Consider the following 22,416-nt stretch of genomic DNA (forward strand, 5'->3'; position numbering starts at 1 on the left):
TAGAACGCAGACATCCTGGCATTGGTAAGACAATTAACACCTGTGGTTTGAGTGGGGGGGAAATCCATTGTGTGGATTCAGACAGACAGCATTGCGTCTGCGGAAATGGAATGCAGTCCATGAAAGCTTATGCCATGATAAATTTGTCAGTCTCGAAGCTGCCACAAGGCTCATTGTTCTTAATATTTAAATAGTGATATCAGTCAGTATCACACAGATGGCTCGGTTAATGACAAGGTGGGGCAAAGATGGGAGGACTGGGCAAATACGTTGATTCAAGTTTTGCTTGTTTGAGTCAAAGCTATTCCTCAGGCTTGCTTATGGGCACCTGGGAGGTAGCTTCCTCATATCCCAAGGCAACTGCTGCCTCTCACGATACCATTTACGCTGTCATGGCATTTTGGTAAATAAAGAACCACTCCCTAGTTAGAGAGTTGTACATTTAACTCAATTTAGACACCGGTGAGCCTCAGTTAGGGCTCGGCAACTGTAGCAGCCCAGGATCTCAATTATGTCTCAGAGCACATATAAGACTGAGTCACTGGTTAAGTGCAGATGCTCAAACAAATCACATTGTTAATGTGGGGAAGTTCCCCTGCTTAAATGTGTGCAAAAGTGCAGGGATACTATGGCTAGCCTTGTAGTACAGTACAGTATGCTGTAGCTGGCGTTGTTGCTTCAACCCTAATTGTTGAGTGGCTCTGCACTGCTGCAGCTTTTGGTTGTTGCTTCCTGCTTTATTTTGATGGAAGGCAATGGTTTAACCTTATCACGGTAATAAAGGTTATTCATACTGATGAAGGCATTGTTTCCGAAAGGTTAATAAAGCACCCCCACCTCCTGTTTTTGGGAGTTCTTTTAGGAAAGAGAAAGGGTTAGAAAGAAGATTGTGTTGCTATTAAACAGGGAAACTATTATATGTAATCACACCCACACACACCACCCAACACACAGAGATGGCAACTTCAGGGTTTCTTACTCTGTGGTTTCTTACATAAGCAACAACGAACTTTCTATTACAATGCAGCAACCTGATCATCATGCAGTTAAACTGGGAACTCCTTTTGGGATGGAGGATGATTCCAGCCTCAAGCTTCCCCACCCCATTTCCCCGTTTCTGTCCAGTATTTCCTAGAAATAAACAGTCGTTTTCTTAATATTAAAAAAGTGAGCCTAATTTTATTTACATATCAAAATGCATACTTAACAGCACACATCAATTTAATACTTTGAAAACTCAGGGAAACTGTGAAGGAATAAATACTACAAAACGCGTAAACAACACCTGAATTAGAAATCATACACTTAAAATCTGAATGTGAAGAAAAAGCAGGAAGGAGAAACATTTGTTTAAGACAGATCTAGCAATGAGACTCCATAATAGCTTGGGAGAATCCATTCTTACTCTGTAACACCTGCTGTAGATGACCATAGAGATGACCAATTTAGTAACCAGGTGGTTAATGTAGGGAAGGAAGCCTTATCATTGGATTAGACCCGTGACTTTTACCACATACAGTGGTACCTCAGTTTTCGAATGTCTCCGTTGACAAACGTTTTGGTTTTCGAATGCTGTAAACCCAAAAGTAAATGCTAACACGCTTCGGAAGTCAAACAGCTTCCACTGAATGTATATGTTATTTTTCTCAATTTTCTCTATTAAATTTGCAGACCACCCTTTGCGCCTCGGTTTTGGAACATTTGGGAACTTGAATGGTCTTCCGGAACGGATTACATTCAAAAACCGAGGTACCACTGTATTAGAATACATGGCTATATAACTATCACACTATCGTTCTGGAGGTCCGTTCTTAACCTGAAACTGTTCTTAACCTGAAGCACCACTTTAGCTGACAAATGAGCAAATATGTGGGTCTATGTTTCAGTGACGTCTTTATGACGTTTCCAGGTCATTTCCAGGTTCGGTGTGATGCATCACACACATATTGAACAATTGTTAGCGGGGGGCTGCCTGTATATTCTTTTAAAATACATGACATTTTAGTTCTGTAATTTGGGGTGGGGGAGAATAGAATAGCCCTACCAAAAAAGGGAAAAAAGAGCTTTATCCAATACCAGTGAATTTACGCAATCTTTGTCTTGCTGGAGATAACTAATAAAGAAGTTGTCAATTTTCCATGGTGTGCTTGAAACCACTTTGTTAAGCTGGTTGTCGTTTATGGCCTGCCAAACAGGAGCTGAAGAGAATAACTCCACTGCTTTGCCAAATTTCTAATCAGAAGCAGATGTTTAGTAAAATTCTCACCACTTGCCACAGCATTGAAGACCTTACCACACCTTGCTATATTACTACTTGGATAAAGGGTTATTTGAATTTGCCTATAAAATTCCCCCCCAAAAAGCACTAGCAATGAGAGCAGCTACAACTGATAGACTGAGGAGAAGAATCTGGAAAACACTGCTGCCCAGGATTATTTATTTATTTATTTATTTTAACAACATGCCCACCAGTATCACAACTTTTCAAGAGAACAGAGCCATGAGCCATGCAGTATTACAGCACAACAGCAGCAGATGGTATTCCGGATCTGTTTTTGCGTGGGCAACATAATCTGCCTATAAATCTCATCTTATTGTGAGCTGCTTCGAGAACCACTATGTTATAGAAATATTGTAAACAAACACTGCAACAGCCTATATTTCAATTTCTTAAGCCAGCCCTTTTCATTTTGCAAAGATCAAATAAATGCAAAGTCACCTGGGAAGTGTTGGGGTGCCAGAATTTTGTGGGTGCAAGGACACATATAATTCAGGGTGCTTCTGTGTTCAGCCCAGTTTAACCAAACCTTGATTTATTCCAACTTTTACTAAATCCAAGAATTATGGGTGCCCTTGCACCTTTAAGAGGGACACGGGTGGTGCTGTGGGTTAAACCACAAGAGTCTAGGGCAGGCATCCCCAAACTGTAGCCCTCCAGATGTTTTGGCCTACAACTCCCATGATCCCTAGCCAGCAGGACCAGTGGTCAGGGATGATGGGAATTGTAGTCCAAAACATCTGGAGGGCCGAAGTTTGGGGATGCCTGGCGTAGGGCTTGCAGATCAGAAGGTCAGTGGTTCGAATCCCCGCGACGGGGTGAGCTCCCGTTGCTTGGTCCCAGCTCCTGCCAACCTAGCAGTTCAAAAGCACGTCAAAGTGCAAGTAGATAATTAGCTACCGCTCCGGTGGGAAGGTAAACAGCGTTTCCGTGCGCTGCTCTGGTTCGCCAGAAGTGGCTTAGTCATGCTGGCCACATGACACGGAAGCTGTACGCCGGCTCCCTCGGCCAGTAAAGCGAGACGAGCGCCGCAACCCCAGAGTCATCCGCGACTGGACCTAATGGTCAGTGGTCCCTTTACCTTTACCTTTGCACCTTCAAAACTCTGCCACCCCAAAACATAACAGGTGCACTTGTGTAAAACCATATTAACTGTCAGACAAAAAAATCTTTACTTAATTAAATTCAAGATGGAAATGGAAATAGCATGAAACTAGATATAGCATTTTCCCATTTTTCTGTCTGACCCATAATCCCATTAGTAAAGCAATATTACAAAATAAAGCATCTGATCTCGCGACAGATTGCAATTCCTGTGCCTCTGATACTGCATTACTCAAACATCAGGGACAAATTAATGAGAACATTACAGCTAAAATCACATTAACCTTCGAAATAACTGGCAATCTTTTTTTAAACTCCCCCCCCCCCGGTATAAATACATTTTTAAATATGAAATGGATTTAGAAGATTCTAAGAAGCTTCACATGTAACTTAAACCATGGATTAGCATTATGGTAACAACCCAATTATTAACTGGCTTTTTGTTCTCCCTCTTCCCCTCTCCTCTGGGGCAACCAAAAGAAGAAGCTTCTACTTACATACATTTTAGATTAGGGGCCTTTGGTCTCTTTTGGAGAGTCTGTTACTTAAATTTGCTTTGGGGTGTGTGCAAGCTTTTGGCTCGTTTGTGGGGCCGTTCCGAGGACCGCCAGTTTTTCAAATGGGTATGTTGAGGCAATGACAACTGATTTTTACATTTCCAGTGCGTCCCTGGGCCCAAAAAAGGTTGGGGGACCCCTGTTCTACCACCTTCTAAAACTCAGCTGAGTGCCACACCCATGCCTTCAAAGAGAGATACTGTACCCAGGAATAAATTGCTTCTAAAAAAAATACTTCCTGTAGAGACAATTTACCCAATGTCACCTCACAAGACTTAAAGACCAAAGAGCTGCAAAAAAAATAATGCAGGTGGTTCCCTCACTAAGAATGAGGGGGTGTCAGAACAGGCTCAAAGTTGTCTAGGTGGTACCGTATTTTTCGCTCCATAAGGCGCACTTTTTCCCTCCTGAAAAGGAAGGGGAAATGTTGCTGCGTCTTATGGAGCGAAGGCTTCGCTCCCTGCGGCCTCCCCCCCACCCTGATTTCGGGCACTGGGTGCTGCATCGGCGCGGGGAGCTGGGCGGTGGGGGAGGCAGCCGGGATCCCAGCTGCTTCCTCCACCACCCAGCGCCCGAAATCAGGCTTTTTGGATCGACGCGGGGCGCTGGGTGGTGGAGAAAGCAGCCGGGATCCCAGCTGCTTCCTCCACCACCCAGCACCCCGCGCCGATCCAAAAAGCAGGCTTTCTGCATCGGCGCGGGGAGCTGGGCGGTGGGGAAAGCAGCCGGGATCCCAGCTGCTTCCTCCACCACCCAGGATGCAGAAAGCAGGCTTTTTGGATCGACGCGGGGCCCTGGGTGGTGGAGAAAGCAGCCGGGATCCCAGCTGCTTCCTCCACCACCCAGCACCCCGCGCCGATCCAAAAAGCAGGCTTTCTGCATCGGCGCGGGGAGCTGGGCGGTGGGGAAAGCAGCCGGGATCCCAGCTGCTTTCTCCACCACCCAGCGCCCGAAATCAGGCTTTTTGGAGCAGCGCTGGGTGCTGGGTGGTGGAGGAAGCAGCTGCTTTCTCCACCACCCCACACCCTGTGCTCATCCCACTTGCTTTGAAGGGAGCTGGGGACGAGGGGTGAACGCTCACCCCTTCTCCCCTGCTCCCTTTAAAAAAAACGGGGATGAGCCTTTTTGAAGGGGTGCATGGTGCCCCTTCAGAGAGGCTCATCCCCGCTTTTTTTAAAGGCAGCGGGGGAGAAGGGCTGAGCGTTCACCCCTTCTCCCCAGCTGTCTTTAAATCTTTAAACCTCCCCAACACCAGCGAAAGTGGGGTGGGAGGACAGGAAGCCCTACAGCATCGCTACTGGGCTTCCCCTTTCTCTGCCCCACTTTCGCTGGTGTCGGCAGGGTGGGAGAGGCAGGGGAGGCCCGTAGCATGTTCCTCTCCCAGTCCCTCCACCGCTGCTGCCTCCTTCGCTCCCCCTCCCAGCCTTTTAGAGGAGGAAAACCAGAAAAATATTTTTTCCCTGGTTTCCTCCTGTAAAAACGAGGTGCGCCCTATGGTCCGGAGCGTCCTATGGAGCGAAAAATATGGTATGTGGCTGAAATTCTAGAAGAGCACTCAAGTATTGACCAGCAAACAGGAAAAGTACCCTCGCTGTTTAATCTTCCCTATTTTGTGGGTGTTACTATTGCTTCTGAAAATTATACAGATCCCAGGTGCAATTTGTTCTAGTAAACCTAATACCAACCAACACATACAATAGGAAAATAAATGGCTCACCAAGATTAAAACTGACTAACCAGAAACAATATTTGATTTATATAATTTTTACTATGTGCTTTCCACTCTAGCGCTAAGTGAATAAAAGCTCAGGGTCAAGGCCGGCTTTCTATAGCCACTGAAGAACACGGTATAAAAATAATTCAACACAAATCAAAGAGGCCTGTAGAAGCAAATTCCATGACCTAAGGCTCCCCCGGCCTTCACATTTGACAAGCACGTTCCAGTATTTTATGCATTGTTCAATAAGCAACATGTTTTATCAATGCTTGCCATAAGAAATACTGTAATATCTCCCCGATATCTTCCTGCATTTTCAATAACAAGTTCTGCCGCACTGCCATTTCCTCTGCCCCCCATTACCTTTCACTGCCATATTTCACACCCACTCTTAGCCCTACTGTTGTCAAAAGGGAATAGAAAAGGAAGAAATGGGTATGTGTGGGTGGTTGGGGATACAGAATTAACTTCACGAAGTCTGCTCCTCTCTCTCGTTCCTATATTGGCACATTTCTTTTAAACTGTCAGACTTTCACATTTTTGCCTCATGACAACATTTGAGGAAATATAGCACCCTTAAAAATAACCAGTTCGTTAAGCTTAGTTTTAATAGTTACATAATTTAATGATGAAAAGCCATTTAATAAATGAATAAACGTACCAATCCATTACTTGAAGCAAACACTTCTCTGCACATATTGATGGGTCATGGTTTATCAAACTATGGCTTATTTGATTGTCTGAACCCAGCAACCTAACTTTGGCTTGTTTATTGCCAACAAAAACAATTTGAAACTATAGTTTGTTATTGACTTATGAACCTTGTTTTATCTACAGCTTGGTGTTACCGTATGTGTGAACCCAGCACCCTCTCTTAACCACTGGTCGTTTGGCCACTGAATCCCAGATGCTTACCAAGCATCAAATGCATAAGCAGCTGCAAAACAAGCTATATTTAGTCTGACCATCAATGGGACCACTTGTGGTTAATCCATAGTTTTTTAAACAGATATGGCTTAGCCATATGTGCAAGCAAGGCTACTACCTTCACAGGAGACTGTAAATGGGCTAAGAAGTATTGGTGCAATGACAATCCTATTTCAAAGCAAACAGTTAGAATATTAGAATATTAGAATATAGTGGAAAGGTTCATTATTTTCAGTAATTCAACTTAAAAGGTGAAACTAATATATGAGATAGACTTGTGACATGCAAAGCGGGATATGTCAAGCCTTTATTTGTTGTAATTGTGATTATTATGGCATACAGCTGATGAGAACCCGAAATTAACAATTTCAGCTTTGGGGTTTTCATCAGCTGCACGCCATAATCATCACAATTATAACAAGCAAAGGCTTGACATATCTCGCTTTGCATGTCATGAGTCTATCTCATATATTAAACTCCAGTAGCTAATGAAAACAATTGCTTACATAAATTGACTTTTCCATGATATTCTAATTTTTCGAGTTTCACCTGTACTATAGCTACCTTGGAATTTTGCTTTTGTGGGACCCCAAAGGATTGCTCCCCAGTTTAGCAAATATTTAGTCATTCGTTCAGAGGGAACTGTCTATCTGTTTTATAAATGCAAAAAAATTGTTTAGTATTAGGTAATCAAAAGTCACACCAAATGTTTGGCTAAGTTTGATGGGAGTGGCATGCCCAGAGCTGATCCAGGATAAGATGAAAACATGGTACTGGCATTAGAAAATCTCTTCCCTACAGGCAGTGTAGGCTTGTGTGTTGCTTTTATGGACAGTAAATTAACTGTAGATTGTTATCCATGATCCAAACTCCTACCCACCCTCCTTGGCTCAGATAAGGTGCAGCAGACTTTAGCAGCACAGCTTAGCCAGAGAGCTGTGTAAAACATTAATAAACCAGCTGAATTTTCTCTACTTATGTGTGGGAGTGTTCCAGCAGACAATATAACTGGGAGCCGGCATAGATTTTTCCTGCAGCAGTCATATGCCAGGTTGGTTCGCAATAAGTGAAAAATCCAGTTTTCAAAGGCATCCAGTTGCAATCATTTGTTTATGCAAACATTTCTGATATGCCCAGCATTGAATACCAAAGATTTGTAGAGGCAGATGTAATTTTACAGCTATGAACATCTATCTTAATTGTAAATCTCTGGAAAGAGAGGATGAATGTTAACATTTATCACAAGCAAAATTCTGTATACAATAAAATTATAGTTTTAACTGCCCTTGTTTTTCTAGCTATCAAACATCATCAGATTACTGTCAAAGAGGTTGCCAGATTTCCCACGGCATGCTGGGAAAATCCTTTTATGTCCTGAATGGCTGCATTTTCCCTCATCTCCCTTTGTACATGCAAAGCTTTTTTTTTTTTTAAAGTCAAGAAGCCATGTAAGCAAAAGCATTCAATAGGAAAACCTACTGAATTTAGAAATAGATTTGCACAGTCATTTATTCAAAGGCAACATTGCTAGAGTACTTACTTTACCATTCTTAAGTTAATATTTCATAGTTAAGCTGTAAGAACTGTAATCATTTTGGTATAGATACTGTGAAACAACTTTGGTTAATATATTCATAAACGTTTATCTGAGTGCTTTATTGTTGCTTTATTTTTATGTAATAGTTGCATTTCATAGGCTTTTATTTAAACAAAGATATATAGCTGAATGCCACAAATAAAACAGCTTGGAGCTGAAAATGAATAAAAATAAAAACTATGTTAAAAAATTAATAATGCTAAAGTAGGGCTCTTATTTTTCACGACAGTCCTGTTTATTTAAAAATTGGTAAAATACCTACAGTGGTACCTCGGTTTTCGAAGGCCGCCGTAGCCGAACATTTTGGAACTCGAATGCTGAAAACTCGGAAGTGCCTCGGTTTTCGAACGTTTCAGAACTCAAACGGACTTCCGGAACGGATCACGTTTGAAGACCGAGGTACCACTGTATTGAGAACAAGGTTTATATGTGAAGGGATAATGGAGTCCCCTATTGATGGAGCTGGGCAATCATAGGTCGTGGGCAAGTTTTGCTCACTGCAACGATGTTCATGGTGCACTGTTAAATCCCCCCCCCCCAATAGGAACAGGTTACAGTCATGAGTACGTAAATGGGTGCGGTTGGGACTACTGCTATTATAGGAGCTCACTTTGCTTCCTACCTGTGGTAACCCGACGTTCTATGAAGAAGAAGAAGAAGAAGAAGAAGAAGAGTTTGGATTTGATATCCCGCTTTATCACTACCCGAAGGAGTCTCAAAGCGGCTAACATTCTCCTTTCCCTTCCTCCCCCACAACAAACACTCTGTGAGGTGAGTGGGGCTGAGAGACTTCAAAGAAGTGTGACTAGCCCAAGGTCACCCAGCAGCTGCATGTAGAGGAGTGGAGACACGAACCCAGTTCCCCAGATAACGAGTCTACCGCTCTTAACCACTACACCACACTGGCTCACATGCACCCCAGCCATGCCCCCAAATGGCCTCCCGTTTACTTCGGCTCCTCATAGAACTCAATACAGGTCTTTGAAATCAGTCAGTCACTATATCAGTGGTGGCAGCTGTCTACTGCGGCTGGTGGGGTGAAAGGTAGGAGCAGGTAGCACCAGGGGTCACAACAGCCATTTTTGTCTGTTTCTTGTCATGGTTCCTTGCCTTTGCTTTAAACCAAAGCAAGCACAACATGCTCAGTCTTTCTGCTGCTTCCTGAGCAGTCTCCAAAAAGGTGTTTTGGCTAAGCTAAGCTCCCTTGTCTCAGAATTGCAGGATTCTGGTTGACAAGAGCCTTGAATAAATTCTGATTGGCCCAGGGACACCAATAAATATTTTGAAGTGCTTGCAGAGGACTGGCTGAGGGTATAGGTTTAGATTCTAAAAGAATCCACTTGATGCATTAACTGTGTCCCTATTGGCTAGGTATTGGCCAATCTCAATGAAAGAAGGCCAAATATTCTCCCTGAATATTTTAAGATCTTTTCCTCTATAGAGTTATGGAGGCAGGGTTAGGTCATGGCGACGCAGACTCCAAGAAGGAAGACAGGCAGAGTGCGCATAATTACAATGTGGGAGAAGGAGAAAGGAAGACTTTGGCTGGGAAGGGTGGGATATAAATAAAAGTTTTTTTATTATTACTTGTTATTATTCCTTTGTAAGAAAATATGAAATAACGTAAAACCATTTTTTGCAAGGGGGGAAATCAATGGGGGGGTTGACAAGAAATTTTCCGCACCTGGTACCACCTGACCTTCCCATGCCTCGGGGGAGGGGGGTTGACAAAAAATTTTTGCCCCCGGGTACCAATTTACCTTTCTACGCCCCTGACTGTGGGGTTGGGGGGGCTGCTGTTTCTGTTGCTTTTGTTCTTATGAGCCTACCACCCATTTGCCCGCCTTGTGTATGAAAGTAGAATATGGGGTGTGTTTGTGTCTGTGTGTGTGTGTGTGTGTGTGTTTTAAAGCAAACAATGTCTTGCCTATTTAAAAAACAAGCAACCAGGAGTGTTGCACAGAAACCACACAGAATGCAAAAAGATAAGAAGTTTGTTCTTAAAAGATTCATTACAGTTTAATGTGTTTTGTCTAGTTCAGGAACCTCCTACAAAGCATTTGAAAAAAAATTAAAAGTCAGCCATAGGCTACAGACATAACACAGTGGTAGATCGTATTATTTAAAATACTCAAAACACTGGAAAGGTAAGTGTTTTGAAAAGGAAAGAATTTCTAGCCAGCGTTTAAAAACAGTATGTTAATAGGAAAGCATTTCAAAACTCTCAATTACAGCAACTCTCTCACGGTGCCAGAGAGAAAACAGCTATTTCATGGACCCTGAAAGTTTGTGGTATTTGTTGCACTAAGTTTTGAAATGGTAACTTATTAAAGTTTACTTTAATAACGTTTTTTAGATGTGGAGACACCAAGCTTTGCTCCAGCCTCTCCTCTGCCTTGCCCATTACGAGTTGCCCAAGGGAGGAGGCCGGAAGTGGCAGCCATGGGGAGGTGATGGAGAGGCAGAGGAGTGCTCCCTCGCAGCTGCAGTCATTCAGGATAAGCACCGACTCAACCTCCTCCCTGAGCTCTGCAGCGGCGGCATTGGCCAGGAAAACAGGGACACTCCAGGATCAAATCAGAAGCGAGGATGGCTTTCATCGTTCTGGGACTGTCCCTGGAAAAATCAAGACACTTCCAGGGCGTGAAATGCGTACTCTGTCTGTATCAGTGGCTATTGAAAGCAGTCAGACATAAATCAAAACCTGCAATCGCACCATCTCCACTTACATTTGGAGAATTTGGGATACTTCACAGCAGCTAGTACTGTAATGAGTCATTCACATATCTTAAAAGAGGAAAGGAAGCCTGCATCCATCGCTGCCTATGGCGCCTCAAAAGAACTTTCTTTAGCTACCATACAAAGAAGAGAGCTTTAAGGAAGTTCACCCGCTTGACAAATGTTAATCTTTTCCTTTGTATTCCGCTAACACCCAGTACTCCCACGCACACTGACAAAGCAAACGCTTCTTTATTATTCAGGTCTGTGGTGCAAGAAGCCAAATGATCATTTAATTTACAGTTCTGAAGAAGAGAGTAGTTGAAGACATCTGAATGCGTTGGAGTACTTAAGGAAAAAAAAGAAAAGAAAAAATATCTCTCTCCCTTGGCGGCATTCCTGAAGATTGTGGGCGCACATTGCCTGCTATTAATGGGCAGTTGATATCAGAGGCCCTATTGTATTGCTCGCTCGTATCAAGTGTGCCATGGAAACAAGTAGGCCTCAAAAACACATTAACCTGGTAGGATGTGAACTGAAGCCAGACTTTGACTCAGGTGCTAACATAGCATGGAATGAACTAGCAGGCAGATCAGATTTGCTTTGCTTGCCAGGTGAATGGAAGTGGCTTTCCAGGTGAATGCCACTTTGCTTTGCTTGCCAGGTGAATGGACGTTAGTAAACAGGAAGTTGAGTGGGGAGGAGGCAGAAGGGAAAAGGGGCTGGCACTATGCATGCAGAAGTTGCACAGTTCAGTCCCCAACATTTGCAGGTAAAATAAACTCAGGTCTGGGAAGAAACTAGAGTTGGCAACCAACAAATATTTTGCCTGGCTTCTGGCATTTTTGCTTCTTTGTATCAGGCACTGTGGAGTGGGGATGTCTCCTGATTCATCTAAATCTGCCAGGCTCCAATCTCCAAATCACCAAAAACCAACAGGCACCAGCCTCTGACCTGCAAAAACTCGCCTCCAGTTCCAACCACTGAATGGGTATTTTTTTAAAAATGATAACGACAACAGTATCAATACCTCCATCTAGAGCAGGAATGGGGAACTGGATTCCCAGCTGGTGGGCTGAATCTAGACCTCTCCTAGCCCCTGCGGTCCACTGTATTTTGGGGAGGAGGGTGCACTCCCCTGTCAGGCACATACGAGCATGCAGCACCCAAAATGGCCATTGCAATCTCGCTCAAAAAAGTGGGATGTCCCATTTTCCCCAGGACACTTGGCGGGTATAAAAACATGGGGGAAGTGGGGAGAGGGGAAAATGACGCACACCACCTTGAGCTTCTTGGAGGGAAAAGGTGAGGCTGGAATATAAATAAAGAAAAATAAGATGCACACTTGCTACTGCCATCGGCAGGCAAAGCTCTTCTGTCTCCCTGGCTGGGTAAGCTAGCTGTGTTGGAGGGCAGGTAGACAGGGCAAAGCACTGCACCTGCTACCTCCTCAGAGGCTCTAGCTGTGCGCCATTTTAATTTTTAAAATTTCTAACTCCAGGGTGAGCGTGGTAGTGAGCTATGTCAATCAGACCACAGTTTGGGGGTCACAGAGCCAATGAGAGCACCGGTGCAGCAAGGAGCGGGCCATGCAGCCTCAAAGCCTGGCCCCTTACTGTTCTCGCTGGTCCTGCAATCCCAAAATGCCTAATAAATACAAGCAAGCAAGAAAGAAAGAAAGCAAACAAAGAAGGCTGCACCAAGGGTCCCATCCAGATTTGGCCAGCAGCATTTCTTGTCACATGCAGGAAGGAGAATTTGTCCTTCTCCTCTCCCAAGCAGAGGAAACTTGTCCCCTTTGACCATAGAGGGAAATGAACGCTACAGGTATTCAAAAATGAAATAAAAAAACAGACCCATCCAAATGCAGACATCACTTCTGGGAGTGCTTCAGGCTACATTTAAAGCTGCCCTGCCTCTGAGCAGTTGTTCTGTCATAAAAGAAAAAAGCACAGAGGCAGGGGAGACTAAAAAAGAAAGAAAGCCCTAGGTATTTGTGTGCTACACTTGTCCATGGCGTTGTTACATTCTGTGTGCTTTCTCGAGAACACCAAAACCTACAAAACACATTGGCTGGGCTAGTGGACAGACTGACTGCTTAGGGTTATCTCCAAGTGATTTTTGTATCTGTTTTATTTATATCGTTTGCTTAAAAAAAATAAATTATACCGCCTAATAATAAAAACCTATAAGCCGCTTCCATAAAAGCAACAAGAATGCAACAACATTCAATGAACGTTTCCTAAAAACTAGAACAGAACAAAACTATATGTATCACAATTAAAAGTGGGCAGCGTACAGAACAAGATTCATTGATTTGACGCTCCTGGCAAAAAACGAAACAAAAAAGCAACATTTTTGTCATCCTCAGAATGTGGCATCAAAGTCAGCTAAATTCCATGAGTGCTCAATACTTCAGTTTAACACACACACAACCCAAGCACTGTGTCCAATCTGGACATACAAGAATCATGCTGAAAAGAACACAGCCTCTCTAGAGGAGGGTGACCAGAATGCTAAGGATCTGGAAACCTATGAGGAAAGGTTGAAAGAGACATGTTTGCTCGGCAGGGAGAAGAGAATCATAGAATTGTTGAGTTGGGAGGGACCCTCAGGGTCATCTAATCCAACCCGCTGCAATGCAGGAATCTCAATGTGCGGGCCCCCACCCAATTTGAAAACATGCCGGACCCTGCTTAGCATTGCAAATGTGCTAGACCAAGGGCTGTCACACTGAAAATAGAGCAGATTTCTCCTCTTTTGCTCCGGAGGACACAACTTGAACCAATGGATGGAAACTGTAGGGAAGCAGATTTCATCTAAACAGTAAGACACACTTCCTAACAGTAGGAGACAGCTTTGGAAAAAGGGTTGGCTCTCCTTCACATGAAGTATTTAATCAGAGACTGACAGCCATCTGCCAGGGATTCTGAAATCGTATCCTGCATTGTAGAAGCTGCACTTAGTACCTAGGGTGGATTAAATGGGCTCCAAGATACCTTCCAACTCTATGATTCAATGAATACTCATTGTGGAATATATTGCGTGGTTTCATTCGATAGGATCTGAATTAAATCAATTACCTCCTCTGCTGATGATTTTTCAGGTATGTAAATAAATATATATATTGCAATCAATGCCTTGCCAAGAGATGCTACTGCATTAGGTTTGTGCATCAGCATGCTCATCTGTTAAGAATTGTTGCCTTCCTTTGCTATGTCTCTTAGGCGATAATCACTTACCCGGGAGTAAACCTCATTGAACTCAGTGGGATTTGTGCTGTTATTATATCAAGATGATTGGTTACTAATTTTTACTGTTAAAAAACGATAGTACCCAACAATTATAGGAGTCTAATGACACATGATTACTTGCAGAAGTCAAAGGCATATCGATACTTCTCAGTTTGTTGCAGCATAATGGGTATGAAAGACCTGCCACCAATCTGGTAATCTAGTATCAGCACAGACAAAAAAAAACTGTAGCCAACTGTGCAGTCCCAAATCCATCGGGTATACCATTAAATTCATTTGCCAATCCTGCAGCATTCAGGATCAAAAACATGGAAATTAAACTATTTGTTATCTACCAGTTGCAAATCCGAATGCCAGTCAAAACAGGTTCCTAAATTCTACAACTACAGTTGATACTAACAAAGGTTACCAGCAAAAAAACAAACAGCATCATAAATGGAAACAAATTGATCCTATTACTGCTGTAGCTGAATCAGAGTCTAATTTGCACACATGCTTATGAAAAAGCGTTGTGAACGTGGAATGAAAAGCAACAGCATCTGAGGTTTGCAGATATGAAACACAGCAGGTTATACATTCATCAATCATCTTGCAAGAGAAATCAAACCAAAGCTACAAATCACCAGCATTATAGCAACATGCTTCCTCTTCTTCTTTTTTTTTTTTTAAAGCAGCACGCTTCTGAATCAGAGATCACTGTGTGCTTCATAATTCACAAGAAAGGCATTTTACTTACAAGGCTTCTTAAGCAAATTGATCATTCTGAACGGCAGGTGAGAGGCAGAAGCAGAGAGCCTTTCCTGCTTTGATCCCCTTCAAAGGAAAAACTGAAACTATGAGATCACGGATGGAAAAATTTATCCCAAAATTGGTTAAAGAATATTTAAAAGCAAATGAAGTTTGTGTGGGCACAGCCTGGTGGTTCAAGTTGAAAATACATGGGCTATATTTGGATTTCAGGAAAAAAAGAAACGCCCACAGATGTCTTTGGAAAGTAAAGAAGCCTCTAGCAGGAATTGTTCCTACTCAGTAAAAGTCAGCAAGGCAGGACTCAAATTATATAACAGGAGGAAAGGGGGGGCATTAACAAAATGCACAAGCCCCAACTTCAAACCTCCTCCCCAGTTTAATCAAGTCATGACAACTCTATGGACTTCTAAAAAACAGTAGCTTAGGGGCCACCAGAAAAAGATTGGGTTGGAGACATTTTGCCTCCCCATTAAATCAAGAACTACAGAAAGGTTTGTTGTCGTTCAGTCGTGTCAGACTCTTCGTGACCCCATGGACCAGAGCACGCCAGGCACTTCTGTCTTCCACTGCCTCCTGCAGTTTGGTCAACCTCATGTTAGTCGCTTCGAGAACACTGTCCAACCATCTCGTCCTCTGTCGTCCCCTTCTCCTTGTGCCCTCCATCTTTCCCAACATCAGGGTCTTTTCTAGGGAGTCTTCTCTTCTCATGAGGTTTAGCATAGGAATAATGAGCTTGGGCCCCACAGATGCCTCAAATATTGTAAAATATATCCCATTCACTTGCTTCATGACTTAGCCTCACCACATCAGAGCGAAAACATATGTGCGCCTTGATAATTATGGGCTGATTGCATAGGTTGGAACTAAAGCTGTTAAGGAACAGAAAGAAGGTGGCTGCTGAAAATTGAAGCCCAGTTTTGTGGTACCTTTTCCTCAGGAACATATCCTGACATCAGCCAGTGGCATAGAGCAGGAACAGAGGGAGATTCAGCGAAACGATATCAAGGCATGAGGCAAGTTGCAGAAAGGTGGACTTAACACGCCAGCACTTGGAATTGTGCTTGAGATTGAACTGGTGACTAATACAGTAGATTCAAAACCGACTTAATAGTAGCCATCCAGCTGGTCCAAGCCAATGATCATGAAGCAGTATATATTCTGCTAACGACAGTTTCTGATCATTCCTCTGAGGCATTGAGGACCGTGGTGAGGCCATTTCTGTCCCAGAGGGATTGCAGTTAGTGCATCAGCCTCAGCTAGTAAGAAGTACTTGGGAGCGACAGAGGCCATTTGTCCCTTCAAAGAAAATGGCAGATCTAAGTTACACGTTCGATATTTCCGGGAGAGCGTCACCCAGCCCACAACAAGCTCAACATCACCTCCGAGTCCAGATGAGTCACTCCTCACCGCACCCCTGTCTTATCTTGATTGGGTTAGTTACTGACCGCAGCCCTATTCAGGCATTAGGGCTGATTCAGGGAATGTCAACATGAGCAGGAGCTGGGCATACACAAGTCGACTCCATCCCCTCATGTGAACGAGCCTCCACTCCTGACTTTCCCATATTGAGCTCTGAAGAGGCTTCTAAGGTTGTTCAACTGCACACACTGAGAAGCCTCCACACGCAATCAGGAACTCTGCCTTAACAGGGCTCCTGAGAACCACACAGGTCTTTAGCCTCCTTCCGACCCCACCGAAAGTGGAGAATGCAGGGTCCAGGATACAGTGATATCAGGGTGGTGGCATCAGAATACAGGCCTCCCATGCCTTCTCTTCCTGTTTACATTCCCCGTTCAGGCTAGGCTAGAATTTCAGGACTGCCACAGCTTCAGCCAAGTTTGATGAAAAGGAGAAAGAGCAGGGTCCCATCGGCTTAACAGGTTGCCCCTAAATCCCTGGAAAACATTACTCAACACACTAATAAAAGATTTTTAAATAGCCAGCGTGACCTATTAAAATAGCAGGAGCATCAACTGCCCATCAACGCCCATTAAAAAGCTTACATAATTAGCTTTCGAGCTATACAAAAGCCTAGAGAAAAAGATGGGCAAGTCTTCACAATAGAGCATGTCTGCCCTCTCTGAAAATGTGTAATTAAGGGCAGTTTCCTTGTCCATTTTTGAGCTGTGTCTTTTATATAGGAATAGGGGAAAGTAACTTGGCGAACAACTCTTAGCAAGACCTTTGGGGAAATGCATTAGCAGCACTGACACCAATTTGACATTCTATTTCTATTGCCTACTTCAAGGTGAGCAACAGCCTCTGGGCCTGCTAAGAGCTTCTTTAACTAAAATCTAGATATAAATCTTTCATGGTCACTTTATCAGGATTTATGAAGCTGTTTTCTTCTCTTCTTTCAAATATGCATTATGCTCAACCTTAAGACAATGGGGTAAGAGAGTCTGAATTGATGCCAGAGTTAGACCTTGAACTCAAGACAACTGTGCCTGTTCAACAAATACGCACCCTGGTGAGGGGGAGGGGGAGAAGTTAGCTCCAGATGCCTGTCAGCGCGGATGAATGTTAACAAAATGTAAACCAACCAAAATTAGCAAAAGAATGCAAAAATCGCCCCATTAGAAACAAAGAATCAAGATGCCCAGCAGTTACACGAAGGGCTGAATTTGTTGTCTGTGAAAAGAACGCCATATGGAATTACAGTGGTACCTCGGGTTACAAACACCTCAGGTTACAAATGCTTTAAGTTACAAACTCCACTAACCCAGAAGTAGTACCTCGGGTTGAGAACTTTGCCCCAGGATGAGAACGGAAATTGTGTGCTGAAGTGGTACCTCAGGTTAAGAACAGTTTTGGGTTAAGAACGGACCTCTGGAATGAATTAAGTCCGTAACCCGAGATACCACTGTAGTAGGACTGGTTCCAGCAAGAGAGCACCTCCCATGTTCTCCTAAAATCTTTAATCCACCTCTCCTATTGCTTTCTCAAGTACCACAAGAGCAGGAGGGAATATCGATGTGGTTCTCAACGTAGCACACGCCCCACAGGGGGGCAATTCGAGAATGAGTTATTAATAGTGAATGGCCTTTTAGGCTTCCTCCACGTGAATAGGAGTTCACTTTTTGAATAGTAAGAATTATATGTCACTGGGGTGGGGGGAGGGATCAGGAGTTTAGAGATGCTTAGGTAGGGCATGGCCAAAAAAAGGTTGGGAACCACTGTTCCAGAACTTCGTTTGGTGGGCCACACATTTATGGACTTCAGCCTGTCCCACACATTTGTGCTAGCCATGGAAAATAGCAAAGGATTATTATCTTTAATCATAAGATAATTATTTCTTAATTTAGGTATCAATTTTATTGATAAGGTTATTATTACAGCTGGGCAACTTTTCAATTTATTGTCTGAAACTGGTATGACGTTCAGATCGCGATACCGGTTGCAGACTTTTTGAACTGGCAATATAAATCGCAGCTCCCCAACAACCGCCAGCACAGCGCATTTTACTCCCAATCTCTTTCCTCCAGAGTGATCCAAGCTCTGAGGGCCTTCTGGCGGTTCACTCACTGTGAGAAGTGAGGTTACAGGGAACCAGGCAAAGGGCCTTCTCAGTAGTCGTGGAACGCCCTCCCATCAGATGTCACAGAAAAAAACCAACTATCTGACTTTTAGAAAACATCTCATAGCAGCCCTGCTCAGGGAAGTTTTTAATGTTTGATGTCGTATTGTGTTTTAATTTGTTGGAAGCCACCCAGAGTGGCTGGGGAAACAGAGTCAGATGGGCGGCATATAAATAAATTATTTATGATTATGATTGTGATTATTATTAGGTGGCTCATTCATTAGTCAGGAGGAACCTGTGTAATCATTTAAACAGTATTCCAGCACTTCCCATGCAATTATGGTAACTTCGTAAGGACTCCACACTGATAATTGAAGGTGTTTGTCTGAATGACATAACTCATAAGTGTTCATATTTTACTCAAAAAGAGATCTGGCACCTTGCCTTTCTTGTCTAATTAAAGTTGGAGATCCTTTAAGCTCCTTCCAGTATTGTTTTTTTCTCATACGTATCTGCTGACAGGTAAATTCCACTGCGACTTTTCATGGATTGGGTGGTTAAAAAAATATTCATGCACAGCCAGAGAAATAAAAACTGCAAACTGAAAGAAGTGTAAAACACCATTGTAAGGGGTGGGAGAAAGGCAATGAATTTAGTGAGGTCACACAGCACACTTCAACATACAATGAAATTATTCTCTTCAGCTGAATAATTTCATGTCAGTACACTGCACCAATAGTCACAGCAAAAACAAACAAAACCCATGCTATTTGCAATTATAAAGAGACAGAACCATCACAATGGAGTCTGAACCTACTGCACCCATTGGTTCTCTTTATGCTTCCACTTTCTCCAGTTCCAACCCAACTATTGGGGCCAATGGAACATCTGCCCCAAGCTACTGAGTGCCCCTGTACTACCCTATGACCTCTCAGCAGTGTAGATATGAGGGAACTTATAATAATGACCAGTGAAAAAAATATGATAATGACCAGTGAAAAAATAACCAGGTTCAGTCTTTTATTCTGTCTCCAGTTATGGAGTCAGCTTTGGGGGAAGTTATGAGGACAAAATCTCGTATAACATTTTCCGGTGCGAAAAGGCTAAAGTGATTGGGCCTTGTCAGTTGGGTAAGGGGATTGTCTCAGGGGAGACATGACAATATGTTTATAAATTAATGCATGGAGAAAACAGAGGGGAAGTTTTTCCTCCCCCTCTCAAAAAACTAGAATTTGGAGCAGTCATACCCCTCACAGTGCTACAACTCTCAGCATCTGTAACACAGCTAAAGAAGTTTGCAAAATTCTTCAGGTGGGGAACGCGCTTTGAATGTGCTTTAAATGTATGACATGTACGCAGCCACAATCAAATGTATGGTGTTCTCCTCTATGAGATAAAGTGATGCCTTCAAAGGAAAATTAGACCCATTCATGTTGAACAGACCTATCAATGAGGAACAGTTGAGGGAGCTGGGTATGTTTAGCCTGGAAAAGTGGAGACTTGAGAGGAGAAAGCCATCTTTGAATACCAAGAGGACTGCCAAATGGAGGATGGATCTCTGCTCTGGAGGGCAGGACCTGAACGAATGGCTTCAAGGTACAAGGAAGAAGATTCTGACTAAATATCAGGAAGAACTTTGACAGGAATTGCTGCCTGACAGTGGAATGGACTCCCTTGAGAGGTTGTGGACTCTCCTTCTTTGGAAGTTTTTAAGCAGAGATAGGGTGGCTGTGTCATGTTGGATGATCATCTGTCATGTATTATTTAGTCAAGATTCCTGCATTGCAGGGGGTGGATTAGATGGAGGGGTCCCTTCCAACTATACAATTCTATGATTCCACAATAGCCACTGAACATCAGTTGCTAGGGAACAACAATGGAAGAGGGCAATTGCCTTCAGGCTTGCTTGTGAGCTTCCTGGAAGCATCTGCCACTGTGGAAGCAGAATGGTGGGTTAGAATTACTAGACAAACTTTTTCAGGCTCTCAGCAGGCTCTCTTACATTCCTTCTTATATTCTTATCCATTTAAAAAGCTAATCTTGTGCAAGCATTTTGTTTTTCCAGATTGGGGCTGCTTCTGGAACACTGGAATATTTAGCTGTCTGTCAATTTGGGTCCCCTCCTGCATCAGTATGATTTCCATCCTATGCCTTTGAGCTGTAGTACCATTGGCTGTTGACCTGGCACAAATCCTTTAAGAGGCTGCATCTCCTCTCCAACTCCTTGTATGAAGCAAGTGTAAGCAGGGCATCAATAATTCACAACCAGTGCCTTATTTCCACATCAGCAGCAATAATATGTCTCTGTCTTAAGTGTGCGTTTCTTGGCTCCCCTCTTTCTTAGGTAGTGAGGCTGATTTCTTTGGAGAGGTTGTGTTCCCCTTCAGGGCAGAGGAAGACAGCCTAAAGAAAATGGAACAACGCCTTACACAAACCCCACCCTTAGTTGTTTTCTGGCCTCGGTGCAAGTTGAACCACGTGCCAAGTTTTGAATTAGCTGCTGTAGCTGCTGCAAACTCTTAAGTGTAGGCAGCCGAAATCCAACAAATTATGAGCTTATATTGCAAGTATATCTGTTCAGGATTTCAATGGGAACACTTCCATGTTTAGCGCTATGGGAGAGAGAACAAAACTCTAAATAAAATAGCAGCAATGAATGGGGCACTTTTTAACAAGAGTATGTCTCTTGATGCACGAGGGTGCAAGGGTTTGAGTGATGTGGAATGCTTCATTCAGTATGTGTTAGCCTCAAAGCTTTTTAAAACACTTGCCTTGCTTGTCTTTTTTATAGCTTATTCTCTGGGGTAAACGTGGAAATAGCTGCCTATGCTCTGCATTCCTGGTTGGGGTCATCCCACCCCATCAACAGGAAGCGCTGTTCGACGTTGGCTGCCAAAATGACTGGTAGTATTAATGTCACATTTAAAAGCCCATGGCTTGTAAGTAATACCATAAATGGGTTTATGTAACAAAAATAGTTCATTGCCCTCATAATTTCAGTTCTAAATATCTACTGCGTTGACCCTTAGCACTCGACTACCTGATTTAAGAGTTTCAAGGCCTTATGTGACATCAGGGTACATAAACCAGTTGCAGCCTTCGGCTTTTGTCTTCTTGGGGTGTTAGAAAATAGGAAGGTATCTTATTTGGTTTCCAAAACATTTTGGAAGTCAAACGGACTTCCAGAACAGATTCTGTTCGACATCCGAGGTACGACTGTATTATCTAGTAGGGCTGTGCACCAGATTGTGCTGAATCCCCAAGCAAACTGGGATTGAACATTGTGATGGGTGTGTGTGTGAAAGAAGTATCATTTCCTCCTCCTCACCCCTTCCCCTCCCAACTGTGTGTGTTTAATTAGGGTTTTAAAAAAATCCTAATTGAACATTAGCCCCACCCACAGATTGATCCAGTACAGAATCTGGGTTGGATTTTCCTGGGTTGGCCCAGTTCAAGTAAGGGCTGCTCAGGGCCCCCAGATTGGGTTGTGAAGGGCTGTGCACAGCCCTATTATCTATCCCAACTGGTAGTAGCACTAGTTAATTTCAGGCAGGATTCCTTCTCAGGCCTACTTGGAGATGTGACAGATTGTGAGTGGGCCCTTTTGCATGTAAAACAAAAGTTCTTCTGTGTCTATGGTAACATTAGACTAGTTCAGCCACTGGTTACAGACAACATTTGCAGCTGTAGGAACCTGTGGGTCTCTCTCTGCTGTGCAGATTCTGCCCCCACCCCCTTGTTTCATTGGTTGGCATCTGTCTATCTCAGGAGACAATGGAGGAGTGCGCCTTTGGGAGTGAAGTCAAAAGGTTGGAAGGTTACACAGTGCTGGTGTTTTCCCAAGCAATTTCCAAAAGAAGATATGCACCATAAAATCAATTAAAATAACACGGATGTGAACATCCAAAAAAATTAACCAAATATCAAATTCTGTCTCTTTAATTTGCATCCCAAAGCAGAAGTTTAGAGTTTTGGTTTTTTCCCCAATACCTGC

General features: G+C 43.3%; 1 protein-coding gene across 4 annotated transcripts in view; it reads right to left on the minus strand.

Moving 5' to 3' along the window:
* Window positions 1–22,416, minus strand: part of CRACD (capping protein inhibiting regulator of actin dynamics) — a 65,588-nt gene that overhangs the window by 38,244 nt on the left and 4,928 nt on the right. For 2 of the 4 annotated variants that reach the window (XM_033159647.1, XM_033159645.1), the window contains exon 1: window positions 14,889–15,172. The exons of 1 other annotated variant lie outside the window; for it this stretch is intronic. In XM_033159647.1, the coding sequence (XP_033015538.1) occupies window positions 14,889–14,913 (25 nt within the window). In that variant the 5' untranslated portion in view covers window positions 14,914–15,172. Of the gene's footprint in view, window positions 1–14,888; window positions 15,183–22,416 lie in introns of those variants that run through there. One more of the 4 variants, XM_033159646.1, reaches the window with a different exon arrangement.

This window comes from Lacerta agilis, chromosome 9, assembly GCF_009819535.1.
Source record: "Lacerta agilis isolate rLacAgi1 chromosome 9, rLacAgi1.pri, whole genome shotgun sequence".
Lineage (NCBI taxonomy): Eukaryota > Metazoa > Chordata > Lepidosauria > Squamata > Lacertidae > Lacerta > Lacerta agilis.